Source organism: Capronia epimyces, assembly GCF_000585565.1.
Source record: "Capronia epimyces CBS 606.96 chromosome Unknown aczIQ-supercont1.8, whole genome shotgun sequence".
NCBI classification, from domain to species: Eukaryota; Fungi; Ascomycota; class Eurotiomycetes; order Chaetothyriales; family Herpotrichiellaceae; genus Capronia; species Capronia epimyces.
Window position 1 is genome coordinate 891,071 of NW_006912911.1, and position 17,195 is coordinate 908,265.

Below are 17,195 nucleotides of genomic sequence, written 5' to 3' on the forward strand. Positions count from 1 at the left end.
TTCAGTCTCGGTTCGCCAACAAACTCATACTCGAAAGGGTGCAGAAGGAGGTCGAAAAGAGAGGCTCCATTGGCGGTAACCTGCCCAAATCGTATCCCTGTACCGGAGTAGTTGTTTGATGAGAACTCTCATGACAGCTATGATTAAAGCGGCGGGACTAAAAAGCCACTCTGAGAGTCAGCTCTACGGCGTACTACATATACGGAGTAACGCTGATTGTTGGTGAAGTGGCCACCGAAACGGCTGTTATTGGCGCCGCTTTTGGCCTCCGTCGTACCCGCCCTTGTCGGTCGATATCTACCTAGGTAGCCTCGTAGTTTTTCCGTCGTAATATTTTCTATATACTACGTCCTCGCTTTATATGACTTATCTCTCCAAGACACTCCATGCCGAGAGAAAGCGTGGCTAACATACCTGTCACGAACCGCAGAAGCTATCCCCAAGTACATACTCCAAAAACAAAGGGAATGCCTAAGATCAACTACCACTACCATCCAGACCACCTAACTCCTACTCCTTCACGTAGACAACTTGCTCTTGCACCAGTCCAGCCCTTGTTGGTAGTGCTCGATAACACTGCAAATTGCCGTCCCGTTCACTCACGTTTAGAACTTTGAGAGAATGCTGCTTCCCATTTCCTCTTCAAGTCGCCCTGTGCGAGCTGAAGTGATGGTGATGATGAAGCTGGGGATGTTGTGGAACCAGACCCACCGTCTCTACTCTCGAACACGTCGAGCGCGGTCACTTCGGATGAGGCTCGTTCCATGCATTCTGACTCTCGATGTACGGCGGCCGAGCTTTGCTCTATCATGTTTGTCGGATCCACAGTGTCTGTCAACGAGGGGCTGCTTCTTCGGGCAACGTCGTCTCCGTGTTTCAAGTAGAATTGCTTCTGATGCTCCAGACATAGTGAGACCTCCTGGGTCCGGCTTCGTTCGTCTTCGAGGAGCTTGCTGGCCTCGACGGCTTGGGCGAAATTCGTCCGGGCCACGTCGAGATCGCCCATCTTCTGGCAGATCGACGCCAGCTCGCGCTGAGCTCGGACTCTTTGGGCGGGCAACTTGGAGCGCTGAAAGACCTGCAGCATGTTCCGCCTCGCCATGACCAATTTTCCCGTCACAGACTGGAGGAGGGCGATGTTGGACTTGGTGCGTAGGGCGTCCTCCGAGTCGACCCCGTACCTCTCGGCGTAGAAGCCGAGGGTGTCATTCCAGAGGCTCTCGGCTTTCTCGAACGTTCTGGTCGCCTGCTCGCTACTGCCAGATGATTGCTCTCCGAGCGTCTGACCGTAACCCATGCAAGCCCTCGCCAGCTCATCTGCCGCCGTCACAGTGGCATGATGAGAGCCCCCCCATTGTTCTCTGTATATCGCCGTCACCTCGGCCAGGATCTCGCAGGCGTCATTGTAGTTCTCGATATCGGTGTATACTCTTCCCAGATTCAACTTGGTGGACAAAGATATCGGGTGCTCGGCGTCCAGATGCCTTCTCTGAATCGACATAGCCCTTTGTAGCAACGCCATGCCTTGTCTCGTGTCCCCACGCTCAATGTCAATCTCTCCCTGCGCATTCAGAACCCGGGAAAACATGATCTCGCCCCAGCGGGGTAGTGTACCTCCAGCCTTCGCTCGTCGCTCAACGAAGTAATCGGAGACCTGGTGGAAGGCTCGCGCCGCAGCATCCACGTTCAGAGTCATGCGACATGCATTGCCGTAATTGAACATGATACACGCCAGCGTATCCGCATAGCTGGTTTCCAGCGCCCACAAGCCTTGCGGGTAAAATTGTATGCTTTCAGAAAAGGTTCCCACGGCGAGATTAAACTTGCGCTGACCATAATAGGCGAGGCCGAGGTCGTTCAACACTTCTGCCATGGTCTCAGGATAGGCTTGTTGATGAGGCCTCAGAGCATCAAGCACGGTGCTGTAGAGCTGACACGCCTCTTCATAACGGCCCAATAATCGGTACAAGGCCGCAAACCGTTCCACATGTTGGGGCGGAAAACCTGTCGCACGTACGTAGACCATGCATTGACCGGCATGAAGTGCTAGGGCCTGGCCTTTCTTCCAATATTGCTTGTCGAGGGATCGAGGCACATTGTCAGCCACGATCGCAATTGCCCAGGAGATGAAAGTCTCCTTGAGATCGCCTGCTCGGGTTCGGGAGAATGCATGGATGGCAGGATGAATCATGTAGGAAGCTTCCTCGTTATCGCCATAGTTTAGTTGAGCAAACGATAAGTCGAGCAAGGCTTCAATTACTCGTCCAAATTGCTCCCTGTCTGCTCCCAGCGAGAGTAGCCATGCAGGTAGATTGGCTGACTTGACGTTGTGGCACAAGTCGAAGGAGAGATTCCGATGATCCAAAAATCCAAACAGAATCAACAGCTTTGCGGCACCTGGGTTTCTCGATTGGAGCTCTTCGAAGCAGAGATTCAACGTCCGCACCAAGCCAACTCACGCTCCTCCACATAGAGACATAGTCGGACACTTTGATGCCGCGGATATAGGTGATGGCAAGCCTTAAAGAAAGGGGCAATCCAAGAAGCATCCGCGAAAGATCGTGTAAGTCTGAATGAAATGGTTTGTAAGCGAGGTCTCCCTGCGACTGGGGCTCAGTTCAGTCCTACCTGCATCACGAGAGTAGTGAGTATGGAGTTTTGATTTCAGCAGACTCGTCGCAGATGCCTCATCTAAGCCGCCCAAATGGAGGACATTTTCGTGACTCGTCAGCCAGTTTTGACGATTCGTCGTGACTAACAGTGATCCATGGTTGATTTTGTCAAGGTAGCAGCCCAGATTGGAGGGATCATCGGCCGATCCGCCCTCTGGATTCCAAAGCGTAGCGTCGTCAACCACCATGAGCCAGCCTGTGTTCTCTGTTTGATTCAGATTCTGAATCCATGACTGGACAACTGAGGCAGACCTTTTGTCGGTGTCCTCGATGACCATTGTTTCCGTCGAGAGCTGCGAGTTTGCTCTGTCTGCCTCGAACTGAACGACGCTTGCCTCGAAGGCTCGCCTGTCTCGACCGTTGATCCAATATATGCCGCGTCCAGAGTCCTGAGACAGCTGCTCCCTGACGTATGCGGCGGCGAGTTGAGACTTTCCAGCGTCGCTCAGGCCCGCCAGGATGAGCACCGTCTTTTCGAAACGCCTTTGCCGCTCTCGATCCATGAGAGTGGCGATGATTTTAAGGTCATCTTTGCGCCCTTTGAAGTCCCATGACTTGGGCAGTTGGCCCTTGAGAGGCTCTTTCTTTTCCATGTCATGTACCGTACCTGTGAACTTGTCAATAACTGCAAAAGCCAAGCGGAGGCCAGACCTCGACAGTATCACCGGTGGTAACAGTCGGTGCAGCCGTGAGGGTGCCGGCCAGTCATTATAATGGTCTGTCCAACAGGACATTTCAGGGACCACATACTTATTTGTAATTTGGGTGACAGTTGTAGCAACATCTCTTTGGCGTATGCAGCCGCCACGGCGGCCGCCCAGGCGTGCCACTGGTCATTTTTCGAAGCATCAGCAGAATCGCTAATGCCCCGAACTACAGCCACTGGCAGGGAGGTCATCACACCTGCAGCTTCCATCTCCAGAGCGACTGGGTCTCCATACTTGTCTCTCAGCTGATTGCGAAAACCGACTTCTCGAACCACTTTGTCTCCAGACAAGATGGTGCCGTAGTGCACAACCGGGTCCACCGTTTCGCGACGAAGACTCTCCAAGGCAGGATGCAAAGCTGGCGGATCGTAGGGTCGTTGGAAGGTTTTGGTTGCCGCTTTCTCAAACACCTTGAGACGTCTTTGAAAAGTACTTCCATGCACTGTTGCGGCTGCCCTGACCTTGGATATGACACTTCTCCACAAGGGATGCGTGGCGTTCATCCACTGCTTCTGGAGTGCTTCGTCAGGGACAATCTTCACCATATCGTAGGCCACGACGCCAGGGTAGGGACCCTCTGGAGTAGCAACTGCAACATCTCCTAGGCGTATGTCCCTCGTGGCGGACGGTATAGCAGCCGCAATTCCGACCAGCAGTCCCAGTTCCAAGTTTTTGAAGTCCCGGATGACAGCCTCAGCCATTGCACCGGCCTTCCCAATGCCAACCTCGCCACTGGGAAAGCCGGCCACAGCAACATTGTGCCTGCCTATCCTTCCGAAATGATATTCCACAGTCCGGCCCTGCTGGCGATCGAGCAGCCCCTCATGAGTTTCATCGAACATGAACAAGGCCGCCGTTGCTTTAATCGGTAGCGGACAGAGCCACACGATCGAGTACTCGTCAGGGTTGATGCTCCGCGGCATTATGGGCAGAATGCTGACCATGGATATGATCAACAAGATGCCGACAACGACGATGCAGCGCTCGGCAGGGCTTCTGCGCCACTACCATCACGGTTGAGCTTGCCCTTGCCAGTGCTCACTCACACATCAGAATATGAGTTCTTTCATCTCCCAAAGTCAGGCGATCCGGTCGTTGGAATATCAGATCTTCTCTGCCGCAATCTAGAGGCATTGGCATCCGCCGAGGCTGTGCCAGAATCAACGGGGCGTCTGACCAATAACAACCAGACCGACAGACCTGACAGAAGCGCCACAATATTATCCAAGCGAGTAGTCAGTAGACAGATGGAGAGTGTTCAATTATGGGTCTGGAGGCGTTGGCACTAGCCTGGCAGTCCGGGAATGAGGAATCATTATAGCAGAGTACAAGTTCTGACCAAAAGAACGAGGTGTACGGAGTAGACACTAGACAGTACCTACCAGTTGATGCCGAGAGATCACACTCGCATATGCAGTACGTAGTTGCCTCATTATTCTCCAATCAGGCCGGCTTTCTTGTCTACTAACTACTGCACATATGCAACTAGTGTCGCAGCCTGCAGGCGCCGTGAGGCTGAGCAGCGAGGCTGGTGGGCTGCGAAATGAGACCTGGAGAACTACAATGAGGGGTCGGGGGGAGGGGGGAGGGACAACTCTCGGCTTGTGGCGATGTTTCATTGACCTTTAGCCCGTCCAGGCCTAGGTCTCAGACTTTACCGTTTTTCAGCATTCAGGATGGGAATGGAATGCACCAATCCCCTCTGTGGCCATGTGTCGTTCGAGCCTGACTGTTACGGCTGCGATGGGGTCAACTGGACATGCGTAGGTCCACTGCAGTCTGCAGTGTTGCCGAATTCTTGCGTGGCCATCGCTCTCGCTCACCTATCTGGCAGTGCAGGTGCAATTCCCCACTCTCCTCCCAGCGTCGAGACTCGATGTATGATCGACCGTCTTCGAGAGCATCTTCCGTGGCCAGTACTGACTCGGGCGCGTCAGTGCCGCCGCGATCGAAGAAAACGTGGCCAAACATTCTGGTGGATCTCAGCAAAGCCACGAGGAAGGCTCCTCAGGATGTTACATCAGAGCAAGAGCAGACGGACGACCAGTCTTCAAGAGTTGAATATCTGACGAGCAGGGCTGGTGATGCTGCAAGGTCACAGCATAGCTTCCCGTGCCACCAGAGAGATCGATAGGGAGCGAGATTGGAGAGCTGTGTCTGGCTCAGTGATGATCCAATGCCCGGCACCACAAGTGTTGCCTTCGCCTTTGACGTCGCACGCCAGCTCATCTCCTGTCATCACCATCGGGGGCCCAGGTCTAATCGTCGACTGCGATGACAACAAGCGAGAGGTAAATTCTGCCCTTGCTGAAACTACAATCGTACAGCCATACTCCTCAGTACCTTGGCCGTCACCTCCACCTGATGGCACCTACTCCATCAACAGCGAGGACTTGTTGCTTCAATTTCCTTCGAAAGACGAGCTTGAATGCTCTCTATGCTCCAGACGCCTTCCTGGAAGCCACGCCGTGCTATGGAATCGAGATCGGAGCATGCGGCTTTGCATATGTGTCGATTGTTGGCTAGAATGTGACCCCAGAGATTGTGGTCATTGTCCGGCAGAAGCACAAGGCCACTACCGAAGTTGGCCGAATTCGGGCGAGATAAAATCAACAAAGCACCAGCGCCTTCACGACTTATGCCCACAGACTTGGAGTGTAGCCAACTTTCAGGGGATGCTTCACCATTGCTCAGAAATTCTTTATCCGTCACAGCTTACTGCGCCTCAATGGCAGCCTTGGGACACAGCATTCGATGCAGGCATCCATTTGTGCACTTACGACGGCTGCTACCTTACGTTCGATACCCCGATGAAACTGCAGAAGCACAAAATAGAGGTTCACACGCACGAATCGCCGTACCTTACTTTACTACAAAATTTCCAAGCTGGTCCATATGGACCGTTGTGATCGCATCAATCCCAGCAGCGGTGAGCCTTGTAACTCGATTTTTTCCCGGCCTTATGATTTGAAGAGGCACGAGAACACGATTCACAACGCGCGTAAACGAAAGCACCGATGTCACCTGTGCACGGAAGAGAAAACATTCTTTCGCGCTGATTCGCTGACTCGACATATGTGCACCGTTCATCCCGACGTTGACTGGGTGGGCAAAAAGAGGCGCAAGATTTAGAAGTGCCATTGTCTCTCTCTCACATCTGGCCCTAAGGGCCACGAATTGACTTTCGCCACATGGCTGGACAACGCAGTCACAGAATCGGAGCTTCGGGGCGTCATAGATGTCATATCCAGGAGCCTGCTCTTGGCAGAACCATCAGACATCTCGCTTCTTCAATACTTAACATACATTGCTCGCGCGGGCGATGCCCATCACCCTGGTATCTGGCAAAGACTGGTCGGTGTCGAAGGAGGTGGTCAAGAAAGCCGATTCTTTGATGGTCCCCAATCCATCGCGAACAAAGTGGCCGAGGATCTCAGACAGGGCGTCCACTTGAATTCGCCTGTGCAATCAATCAGCCAAAAAGAGGATGTCTATCACGTTGCCGGCGAGGGCGGCACCGCCAAGGGCGCAATGTTATCATCGCCAGGATTACCTATGATCCTCCTCTCCCGGCTGCACGAGATCAGGCTACTCAGCGTATGCCCATGGGCTCACTCGGCAAGGTCTTTGCCATTTACAAAACGCCCTCTTGGCGGCAGTAAGGGCTTGAGCGGCCACGGGCTGGGCATGCAAGGGTTCTCCGTTCAGATAGCCTTCGATTGCTCCCCCGAGGATGGATCATGCGGCGTTATTCTAGGATTCATGGAAGCGGACAAGATGCGTTACTTTGATGGGAAGAGGGAAGAAGAAATCCAAGCTGTTGTTACGTTGAGAAATGGGTCATACAACGCTGGGACAACGAGGTCTTCTCTCGGGGCGGCCATTTTGCCCTTTACCCACCCAATGTCATGACTCAGGACAGAGCCGGTCGGGAACATTTACTTCGCGGGTACGGAAGTGTCTGCCTATTCGAGTGCCTTTATGGAAGGTGCAACCCAGGCGGGCTCGAATGCTGCGAGCAAAATCTGCCAGCAGCCACACCAGGAGCAGCAAAGTCGTGCCTCTCTTTGAGGCGTCACGGCGGATCGAGGCTTGCTGATACCGCCGTAGAAATGAGAAATACCCTTAAATGGTTATTGGGGGCCGGCTTGGGGAGGGGGTTTCTCTCCGGAGGACACAGAGACCCTTGAAGGATCCGTAACTCTGTGAGAGTCAGCTGCAATCCTCGTCAGCCCCATATGCTTGGGTGGGATGGATTTCGTTGTCGAAGGCGTAGGCGCTATAGTTGCATCTGTAGAGGCCTCCTAAGCCCTCGCACTGCGGGCGGGCGGCTGCGCGACATATGTATATACTGTAGGCGCAGTGAAAGCAGCGACAGATCTGACGTGGCTGCGCTACCCGATCGGGGGCGGGACGCCGAAGCCGGTTTAGGCTGTCATTTCACCGACATTCAGATTACGGGGTACTTTGCATGGACATTTTTTTATACTACTCTGTACTACGATATCGACCTCGTTCTGTTTCAGCCTACCCAGATAGTATGGCAGGGACGAAGAGATCGCACGACGGAATGAAGATCGACCGCCCTTCTGCCTCGTCGGAGCAGACTTCCCCTTTCATCCCCGTTTTCGAGTTCTTTCGCTCGGAGCTCGACGAGCATCATGATCGAAGGGAGCGAATTATCAAAGTGTCACGCGATGTCACTGCTCAGAGTAAGAAGATGTAAGTGCATGCGATGGTCGACATGGATGAACGTTCCGCTGATCGGTGTCTCAGAATCTTCGCTCTTCAAAGGTGCGTTCCTGCTTGACGCCGCCGACAATGCCTTCTAATTTACCTGTTCTGTATAGGGCGCGGGAACTGGGGCGGCCAATCCACGCATCAATATCCAAGCAGATCACCCCGATGCACTCCACGATTAGGGACCTGTTGCAAAGTATCGTGCCCGACTTGCAGGGTATCAATGCCTGCCGCTACTATGGTAACATAACCGGCGGCATCCAGGAGTTTATGGAAGCTGTGCTATTCCAGCACTATCTGGCGACGCAACGGGTCATGAGCTTCGACGAAGCGGCTGCCCAGCTCCCTGAAGGCCTTGTCCTGACGTACGAGGACTATGTCCTGGGCTTGTTCGACATGACCGGAGAACTCATGAGGTTTGCCATCACATACATGGCCACTAACGGACAATTACCTGGCTCTGAGACAGGATCAAGCTCTACCATTCTTACGGATATGCAATTGCTTCGAAGTGAGCTGGAGCGTCTGGATGCTAGCGGCAGCTACAGCCTGTCGAGGGATTTCTCGCAGAAGCTCAGGACGACGAGAACTTCGATAGAGAAGGTAGAGAACGGGGTCTACAGCATGATTGTGAGAGGCAAAGAGAGACCCAAAGGGTGGAGGCCGGATGTGTCTTTGACGGATGCGCCCAGGGAAGCGGATCAAGTGGACAGTTATTGAAAAGGCTTCTTCTCCATGATATTGTCGGACTGTGTCAGGTTCAATTGAGGCAAATTCTGGGCTATGTCGAGAGCTACTGAAGCGCCTGTTATTCCCTTCTAGGAATACATCATCCTTCCATTCAATTTCAGGTTGTGAAACTTCCACGCCTACACTTGATCCTGAAGCGGGTTCTCATCAGCCTCCAAGATCCCTTCCCTAACCAATTCGTCGGGCTTAGGCCGTTGTTGGATCTTCTGTTCTAAGCTGTCTGCTCGCATGTGTTTATCGAGACTGCGCTGAGTCGCTTGCAGCGCAGGTGCGGCTGTGGAATCGGGGAGGATATTTCCTGTTGCGTTGTATAAGCACGCCGGTTACTCACGAGGGAGTGTTTCTTACGCTCAATCAGCTCCTCTCGTTCCGGACGTTTCTCAAGGTGCTTCTTCAAGTTGTCGGATTGTTTCTGACGCTCGAGTTCATGTTGTTTGGCTTGGAGGGCTCTGGCAAGGAGTTAGCTCGAGGACAACCGAAGCACCACATATTGAACGGGCTGTTGCCGGCGGTCAACTCACGGAGCGGCAGTCGTGTCGAGCAGAATATTGCGGCTCTTCAAGTCTTGGACGTCTGGTCGCTGCTGTAGATGTTTCTCGAGCGAATTGCGGCGCTCGACTGGAGAAATAGGCGTTTCGTCGACTTTGAGGTCAGGAGTATTGTCTTCATTGAGAGCGCTGGACATTTCGAGATGGTGCACACCGGAGTTCGAGTTCGTAGAGTCAAAGAATCAAGTAGTGTGAGGGGTGTGTCGGGAGAGCAGGAAACAATAAGAAGCTGAGAACTGGTGCTCGTGCTTGTGTTCATCTGACTGATCCTGCGCTTTGTCCACAGGGATGACGGGGGTGTTGCCAATGACGATAGTGGCCCCCTAAGCCCTGCTGATCACTTTCAGCTTTCGCGCCCACAGGATTGCCCCGCACCATACATACTCCAGTTCCATACCTGCTGGTGCCTAGGTACGTACATCAATAATGGCAAGCCCAAGCCTTGGGAGCCTTAGGGCGTTTGGCGCTGGGCTCGGGGGCTTAAGGGCCCTAAGACTTGCTGCACTGCAGTCGTACGGAGTACACAGCCCCCACACACATCGGCGGGACCAGTCCCTTTAGGCATCGCTGCCGCCTGACTGGCTTTGTCTCTTGGACTCAGAGCGTGTCGCGTTGTCACAGTCCAAATATCGCAGTTGCCTGCGCTTGCCATTCTGACCAACCTCTTCACTAACCTCAGCCCTCATAAGGCATAACCACGGTCGGCCCTCTCATCTGTCATGTCCCTGACATGTGGATCCTCGAATCGAATGGAGACTTTCTCCAAGGAAAGCGAATGTGGCTCAAGCCTGGGCAGAAATATTTATTTGGCCGAGTGAAACGGGAAGGCGTACAGTTTGCCATTGACCACAGGACTGTTTCAAGGAAGCATTTTGTCATAGAGGTTGATCCTGTAAAAGAAGGCGACGCGGCACAAATACACGCCCGAACAAAGATCAGGATCGAAGACCAGAAATCCAAAAGTGGCACTTCGGTCAATGGTGAACTCATCAAGGGCGCCTCTAAGGAACTGAAGAGCGAGGAGAACTCAATACGCCCTGGGACGTGTCCTCATGAGATTATCATTAAATGGCAGCCATGCGTGCTCACATTCAACCTCCTCAAGAAGGAAATCAAGTCGGGCAGTCTCAAAACCAAACAAAATCAAGTCCAAAACCTGGACATCAAGGCCATCAGCGACTTCATTCCGGAACATACCACGCACGTGGTTGCAAATAAGCGGAACACTGCAAAGGGTTTGCTGGCTTTGGTTACAGGCAAGTACTTGGTGGCTGAGTCGTACCTTGACGCTTTAGAATACGCGGCGACACCGACCAATTTAAGCCAGGAGGAAAATCTTTCGCTCCTAGAAACCGACTTTGACAGTGCATGGCCGGACCCGGCAGGCCATCTTCCTGCTCCGGGAAGAGAGCCTACCATCCGGCCGGCAGAAACATACCAGCCTGATCCGTCACGAATCACCGTTTTTGAAGGCTATACATTCGTTTTCGGGGATCAAACCCAGTATGACAATCTGCTCCCAGTCATCACCAGTGGTCATGGAAAAGCACTCTTGTTCAAAGTGAACCATAGTGAACCAACAGCAGATGAACTCTTGAACTTTTTACAACATGCAGCGGGGACCAAACGGACTGATGACAGCAGGGGTTGGTCAGATATCAAGGTCGTTCTGGTGCGATGGCAGGGGAAAGATGGCATGCAGGAACGGACAAACACTCTAATCAATGAGGCTGCTATGAAGATGGACCAACGGGCTATTGACCAGTCGGAATTTCTGGACGCAATACTGGCAAATGATGCCGGTTCACTTCAACAGAGCATTCCTTTCGAAAGCACCACTGATGGAAGGATAGCTCCTCCTCCGTCCGCAGCAAACTCCAGTGTCACACAGAAGCCCGCCGAGGTCCGAGAGAATCTCTATCGCCCATCCCAGAGAGTGGGAACAGAGCCGCTACAAGCGGAGCCCGTGCAGCAATCAGGAGTTGATTCCGGTACAGAACCTGCACCTTCCCAACCTCCCTCTCACAGTGCCTCTCAAGTCAGCCATGTTGAAGAGAGGCTCACACGCCCGTTTTCGGGACCTCGATTCACCCAATCAAGCCGGTTCAAAAATTTTGATGATGGTTTCGATCCTGATGCCATCGATGACTACGATGTTGAGGATGAGGAGCAGGAGGTATCCGTCTCCGAATCTGGGCTCGAACCCATGGTCCGCACGCAGTTATTAATTATAAAAAAAGAGCCGCAGCCGACCGCGGGCAAGCGGGCACGTTCTCCATCCGAACAGTCAGAAGATGCATTTGCTGATGAAATCGATAACCTCCTTCCAGCAGCAGCGGCTTTTAAGCGTCGAAAGCTTACTGAAGCACAAGCTAATAAAAATACCAGCGCTACCAATAACCAAATCGTGCGGCAGGCTGCAACGAAGAAAGGCAAGAAAGAACAAGCGATCGACGTCCGCGAAATTGTGAGAGTGCAACGGGCAGAAAAGGAAGAGGCCGCCAGAAGAGAGGAAGAAGAGCTCGAAAATGGGTCGCCCTTCGTTGAGGACAAGTCGCCAGCGAATCTGGTTGCCATTGTGACAATGGAACTTCCCATGCGGGAAAGATCCAAGCGGACCATCGGAACCGACAGTCAACGCAATGAAAACTGGGACCCAAGGTGGAACGGCCGGAAAAACTTCAAAGGCTTCCACAGAAAGGGTGAGCCTCTACAGCGGCGAAGTCATGCGAGAAAGGTCATTGTACCTCTTGTGGAAGTCAAGGGAAATACCTACGGGCTTGGTGAGCAATACTGGGAGAAGACGCAGGAGGAGAAGGAGCGAGAAAAAGAACGAAAGAGGAAAGAAGAAGCCAGAAACCAAAAACAGCAAAGTCAAACACAGCGCTCTAGTGGAACCAGATCTTCGAGAACCCGTGTTGTTTCTGATCATGAGGAAGAGGACGACAGTTTTGGTGAAGACGTAGACAACCCAGTGTCAGCAAGACCAGGCATGACGCAGCTTCAGCGCGAGGCCGCTGAGATTGTACATCATGAAATCCACACAGACACCCCCAGGCTGACGCGCGCTGCCGGCAGGAGTCAGGCGTCTAGTGTACGGACCGGCGTGAATGACCCAACACAGCGCGGACCGGGCGTGCCCATGTCAAGTAACAACTCCACTTTGATGTCTGGCAAGAGAGCTGCAAGTTCGAACACGAGTACCAGAGAACCGAAACGTCAGAAGACGCTGCCAGTCACCGTCGCCCATGCGAAGGACAGTGATGATGACGATGATAGTGATGATCTGAAATTTCGGTTTGGTTCTAAAGCGCGCAGAGGCAGGGGTGCTCGCGGTAAAGGCCAGCACTGAATCGAGTTTATGTCATTATGTCTCATTGGGACAGACGAGTGGTCAGCTCATTCAGACATGACGAGTATGGTGCAGAGACAGAGTGCATTTGGAGAGATAGCGTTATTTGCATAATAACCAGGGCAACGAGAGGCGTCGAATCCAGACTATTTTGTCGAAAGGACCTTTTCCAGCGCTAGGACATACTGTAATGTGTAACTAATGTGTAACCATGCTCTACTTCACTGGCCCGAATCAAGAGTCAGTCGATGTCCGGCGGTAAGGCTGTGGCCCCTGAAGGAGTCAACACAGTCCAATACAACGCCGCGGGGATGGGCGAAGAATCGCGACACTACACCTCCGTGATGCTGTTCTGGAACCTGGAATGTAACGAAAGTCTGTCACTGGAGTGGCCTGTACTATATATTTCTGATTTGTTTGCTTGTACTGCAGCGCGACATGGCCTCCCCGTTCTGTTCCTCTACCAAGTACGGATATGGCTCTCTACTAGGGCTTTTCGACAAAGGCACTTTTGCTACTAGAAGTAGTTCGCCCAACTTCGCATCGTGCCGAAACTAGAAGTAATAGTTCGCCCAACTTCGCAGTGTGCCGAGACTTGAACGTGTTGTCCATGTAACGACGGCGACGCCTGCATCCTGAACCTGAACAGCCTCACCGCCAGTACGTCGGGCCTTTGGCCTTCAGATACAATTCCCAAGCCTCGTCCAGGACCCGGACCACCTCGTCCGGCAATGGGCCCTTCTCCAGATCCGCCAGGTTCTGGTGCAGCTGGCTCAGACTGCTCACGCCGATGATGATACCGTCGTTGCCACCTTTGCTGGGGAGTTTCAACACCGAGTGATGCACGACCCATCGGAGGGCGGTTTCTACGAGGGTTAGGTTGTGCTGTTTCACAACGGGTTCGATGTGCTGCAACGCCGAGAAGGTCGCGTCGTGGAAGTAGCGTTGTCTGTACATCTGTTGAGGGGGCAGCTGGTTAGTTTCAAGCGATCTGATTAATTATGGAGGAGATTCTGGTCGTGGCGATCCGTGGGAATTGTGTTCTTCCTTTCGTGAGCCCTCCTCCATTCGTTGAATAACGTGGAATTGGATGCTGTCATGATCGGATTTGAGGGTGGTACATACCTTGCCCGAACGCTCGCTGACGTTCGCAAATCGCCCCTCAGCAGGAATGTCGGATTTCGACTTGTATTTACCGCTGAAGATACCACCGGCGAGCTGGCCAAATGTCAGTCATGGGTTCCGAGACGTGTGAAAGAAAAGTAGAAGGGATCTCACGGGATTGTACACCACTAGGTCCAGGCCATATCTACAGTCAACGCCAATCGGCCAGTGTCAGCTTGTGCCTCCTGGTGAGATTCAACAGTTGGGAGCATAGTCCTCAGACAACTCACTTTCTCAAGGCTGGAAGCAACTCCGTTTCAAGGTCTCTAGTGATGGCATTGTACATGGCCTGATAGATGGTTGGCTTGACCCAGTGCCGCTCGTTGGCGATGTTCCATATCTCGGCGACCTCCCAGGCGGCATAGTTGCTCAGACCTAGCTGGACGAACTTGCCCTCCTTGAACAAGGCGTCGCATTCCCGCAACGTATCCTCAAACGGCACGCTCCGGTCGGGCGCGTGCAGGTAGAAGATGTCCACAGTGTCGGTTCCCAGCTCTTTCAGGCTCGTCTCCAGGGTCGCGCGCAGACTCTCGGGTTTATGGCCGCCCGGGTTCGAGGGGTGGCATTTTGTCGCGAGCTTCAGACCGCGCTCTTTCCAATGGGCCTCGCGCGTGAAGGCTTCCTGGCCACCGTCGATGTAGGCCCGTGCCGTGTCCACCTCGTTGTACCCCTGCGATTGGAAGTAGTCCAGAGTTTGTTTGTACTCATCCAGCGAGGTGATACGTGCACCTTTCGATTCAGTGCCTGGAGGGCCGAAGGTCATTAACCCCAGAATCACGCGCTCTTTCGAGGCCAGCGCCGTGGTGGAGGGAATGAGGGGCATCTTGACGACGGGTGACGGATTGGGGACGAGGGGCGGGAGGTTTCGATAGTGCTGAGTGTGGTAGGACGTTCGGAAGCATACACTAGAAGAGGCAGGCAATAGCAACTACTAGTAGCAGGGACGATAAAGTGAATCCACGAGGTCATCGCGGATTTGAGACCAGATTATATAGCTGGGACTAGCACATCTCCGGGCAAAGTTGCGCAATGTTTAGATGACGCCATCTGACTCTGGTGGGGAGTTGGGCTAATAATACGGGCTGCCGATAAGACATACTCTGTAGTATGTAGCTCCTTGATCAAACTATAACCACATGAACCACACAGAAAGAAAGGAGAATGAATGGCTCGATAGCCACCGCCGGTAAGTTGACAAGGCTGAGATTCTACGCCTCGACGGCGGTGCCATATCTACACTGTGCTCCGCCGGGTGTGCGTCAGGTTCTACTGCGGAACGGTGGCATCGCACTGCGCAAATGCAGGAGGCTCGTGACGCGGACACTGGACACTGGACAGTTCAATCTTCGTCTCCTCCGCACCACAACCCCGTCCGGCGTCCACAAATGCTCGCTCGCGATTAGCTGAGATTGAGACTATATCTTCTGTGTCTTGGACGATATGCTTGCAGATGACATCCTGGCCGTCTCACCCACCACAAACTGGTCAATCTGTTCGCGTTGAGCGTGCTCGATCCTCTTTTCTTTATCCTACCCCCACGGCTGACCACTCCTGGTGACCCTACACTCCTTGACCGCATGGATGACCAGGTCCGATAGTAGCGACTCGAATGTTGGCGAAATTGTCTTCACTCCTTCCGGCACTGAGTCGCCTCTTCCTCCTTCGATAGGCACCTCCCACCGCCCTGAACGTATTCAGAGCCCGCTACGTCTATCCTCGTTACCCTCCAACGTCAGAGACGTGTTCCGTCCAGATCGGCAAGAAGAGCGAAGTCGAGTTTCTTTCGATGAAGAGCAGGATTTGGATCCATCAGACGACGAGATGGCCCTGAAGCCTTCGATGCACCGCCCCTCCGGGCCACAGGCACATGTACCCCTTCTGGGGGAAGATAAATCATCTAGTCGAGGACGAGCGTCGAGTCCAAGGCTCTCTGGGTCGACCAGACCTGCATTTGCGTCGCGAAGGAGTACCTTCCGGTCCGTATCACCGACATACGCTCAGCCCGAGGACGTGGTCCGCCGGAAATACATCTATGCCTCTTTCTTCCTGATTCTCTCTCTGGTCTCCTTCGTGGTGCAGACAGAGACGGCCGTGTATATCCAACACGATCTAAAATGGAACAAGGCCTACTGCATGATGTACTTGACGCATGGTTCCTGGGTCTTTCTCTGGCCGGTCCAACTTCTGATGTTACGTGTTCAAAAGCGGAAACTTTCCTGGCCCGCTTTCTGGCGTCGGCATAAGTACCTGCTACGGTCTACTGCCCAGATGATCCAGTCCCGGGAGCTCTACCTGAGCCCTCCCGCCGCTGCCGTTTCTCCGTGGCCTTACATGATCAAGGCGACCGCCTTCATTACTACTTTTCTCACCATGGCCGGCGGCTCCTGGTATGTGGCTGTCAACCTGACGTCCCCTTCCGACTTGACGGCGATCTACAACTGTTCGGCCTTCTTCGCTTATGTTTTTTCAATCATGCTCCTCAACGATAAACTCCGCTTCGACAAAGCATTTTCAGTGGGCCTAGCCATTATAGGTGTCCTGGTCGTCGCATACGGTGACAACGATGACTCGGATTCAGGGACCACCGACCCCGGCGCGAAGAAGGGATTCAGCACGAAACTTCTGGGCAATATAATCATTGGCATCGGCTCTGTGGCATACGGCTTTTATGAGGTCCTCTACAAGCGCTTCGCGTGCCCACCGGAAGGCACCTCTCCAGGGCGAGGCATGATCTTTGCCAACACCTTCGGTAGCATGGTCGGACTTTTCACCCTGACCGTTCTCTGGATTCCCCTGCCGATCCTCCATATTACGGGTCTAGAACGCTTCGAACTTCCCAGCGGCCGAGCCGCGAGCCTCCTTGCCATTTCCACGCTCTCCAACGCTGTCTTCTCCGGGTCTTTCCTTGTTCTGATGTCTCTGACTTCGCCTGTGCTCAGCTCTGTCGCCGCTCTTCTGACCATTTTTCTGGTGGGAATCATCGACTGGCTAATTACCGGGAAGCCACTCAGTCCAGCGGCGCTAGCAGGAGCTGCATTGATCATTGTTGCATTCTGCATGCTGAGCTATGCCACGTACCGGGAAATGAAGGAAGAGCAGACCAAGAGAGAGGAAGACTCGGACAAGGTGTTTGAGGCCGACGACGACGATATCGATCCGGAGGCCGAGGATGATGAGCTGGGCCGACCGAGGCGGAGAGCCAGCGATGACTGATTGGTGGAGAGTGGAAGGAGAGGCTGTTCTAGCGGTAAGCAGTTGTTGG

The 17,195-nt window shown here is 53.4% G+C and overlaps 8 protein-coding genes across 8 annotated transcripts; 5 read left to right on the forward strand and 3 right to left on the reverse strand.

The window, feature by feature from the left end:
* Nucleotides 1-595: 595 nt before the first annotated feature.
* A1O3_08729 (uncharacterized protein) lies at nucleotides 596-4,302 on the reverse strand (the record flags this gene model as incomplete). Its single annotated transcript, XM_007738826.1, has 4 exons — nucleotides 596-2,397; nucleotides 2,447-2,569; nucleotides 2,629-3,279; nucleotides 3,423-4,302. The coding sequence occupies 4 exons, from the start codon at nucleotides 4,300-4,302 to the stop codon at nucleotides 596-598; spliced, it is 3,456 nt and encodes a 1,151-aa protein (XP_007737016.1).
* Nucleotides 4,303-6,087: 1,785 nt separating this feature from the next.
* Nucleotides 6,088-6,505, forward strand: A1O3_08730 (uncharacterized protein). Its single transcript, XM_007738827.1, has one exon. It carries the CDS (start codon nucleotides 6,108-6,110, stop codon nucleotides 6,348-6,350), a length of 243 nt encoding a protein of 80 aa, XP_007737017.1. The 5' UTR covers nucleotides 6,088-6,107; the 3' UTR covers nucleotides 6,351-6,505.
* A 54-nt stretch (nucleotides 6,506-6,559) lies between these two features.
* On the forward strand, nucleotides 6,560-7,417 carry A1O3_08731 (uncharacterized protein). Its single transcript, XM_007738828.1, has one exon. The coding sequence runs from the start codon at nucleotides 6,911-6,913 to the stop codon at nucleotides 7,289-7,291; it is 381 nt and encodes a 126-aa protein (XP_007737018.1). The 5' UTR covers nucleotides 6,560-6,910; the 3' UTR covers nucleotides 7,292-7,417.
* A 502-nt stretch (nucleotides 7,418-7,919) lies between these two features.
* On the forward strand, nucleotides 7,920-8,839 carry A1O3_08732 (uncharacterized protein; the record flags this gene model as incomplete). Its single annotated transcript, XM_007738829.1, has 3 exons — nucleotides 7,920-8,101; nucleotides 8,156-8,173; nucleotides 8,230-8,839. 3 exons carry the CDS (start codon nucleotides 7,920-7,922, stop codon nucleotides 8,837-8,839), a joined length of 810 nt encoding a protein of 269 aa, XP_007737019.1.
* A 149-nt stretch (nucleotides 8,840-8,988) lies between these two features.
* Nucleotides 8,989-9,554, reverse strand: A1O3_08733 (uncharacterized protein; the record flags this gene model as incomplete). The annotated part of the gene is made up of 3 exons (XM_007738830.1): nucleotides 8,989-9,167; nucleotides 9,218-9,318; nucleotides 9,391-9,554. 3 exons carry the CDS (start codon nucleotides 9,552-9,554, stop codon nucleotides 8,989-8,991), a joined length of 444 nt encoding a protein of 147 aa, XP_007737020.1.
* A 593-nt stretch (nucleotides 9,555-10,147) lies between these two features.
* Nucleotides 10,148-12,769, forward strand: A1O3_08734 (uncharacterized protein; the record flags this gene model as incomplete). The annotated part of the gene is made up of 1 exon (XM_007738831.1): nucleotides 10,148-12,769. The coding sequence occupies one exon, from the start codon at nucleotides 10,148-10,150 to the stop codon at nucleotides 12,767-12,769; it is 2,622 nt and encodes an 873-aa protein (XP_007737021.1).
* Nucleotides 12,770-13,420: 651 nt separating this feature from the next.
* On the reverse strand, nucleotides 13,421-14,756 carry A1O3_08735 (oxidoreductase; the record flags this gene model as incomplete). Its single annotated transcript, XM_007738832.1, has 4 exons — nucleotides 13,421-13,726; nucleotides 13,895-13,987; nucleotides 14,048-14,078; nucleotides 14,164-14,756. 4 exons carry the CDS (start codon nucleotides 14,754-14,756, stop codon nucleotides 13,421-13,423), a joined length of 1,023 nt encoding a protein of 340 aa, XP_007737022.1.
* A 758-nt stretch (nucleotides 14,757-15,514) lies between these two features.
* A1O3_08736 (uncharacterized protein) lies at nucleotides 15,515-17,146 on the forward strand (the record flags this gene model as incomplete). Its single annotated transcript, XM_007738833.1, has 1 exon — nucleotides 15,515-17,146. One exon carries the CDS (start codon nucleotides 15,515-15,517, stop codon nucleotides 17,144-17,146), a length of 1,632 nt encoding a protein of 543 aa, XP_007737023.1.
* Between the last annotated feature and the right edge of the window lie 49 nt (nucleotides 17,147-17,195).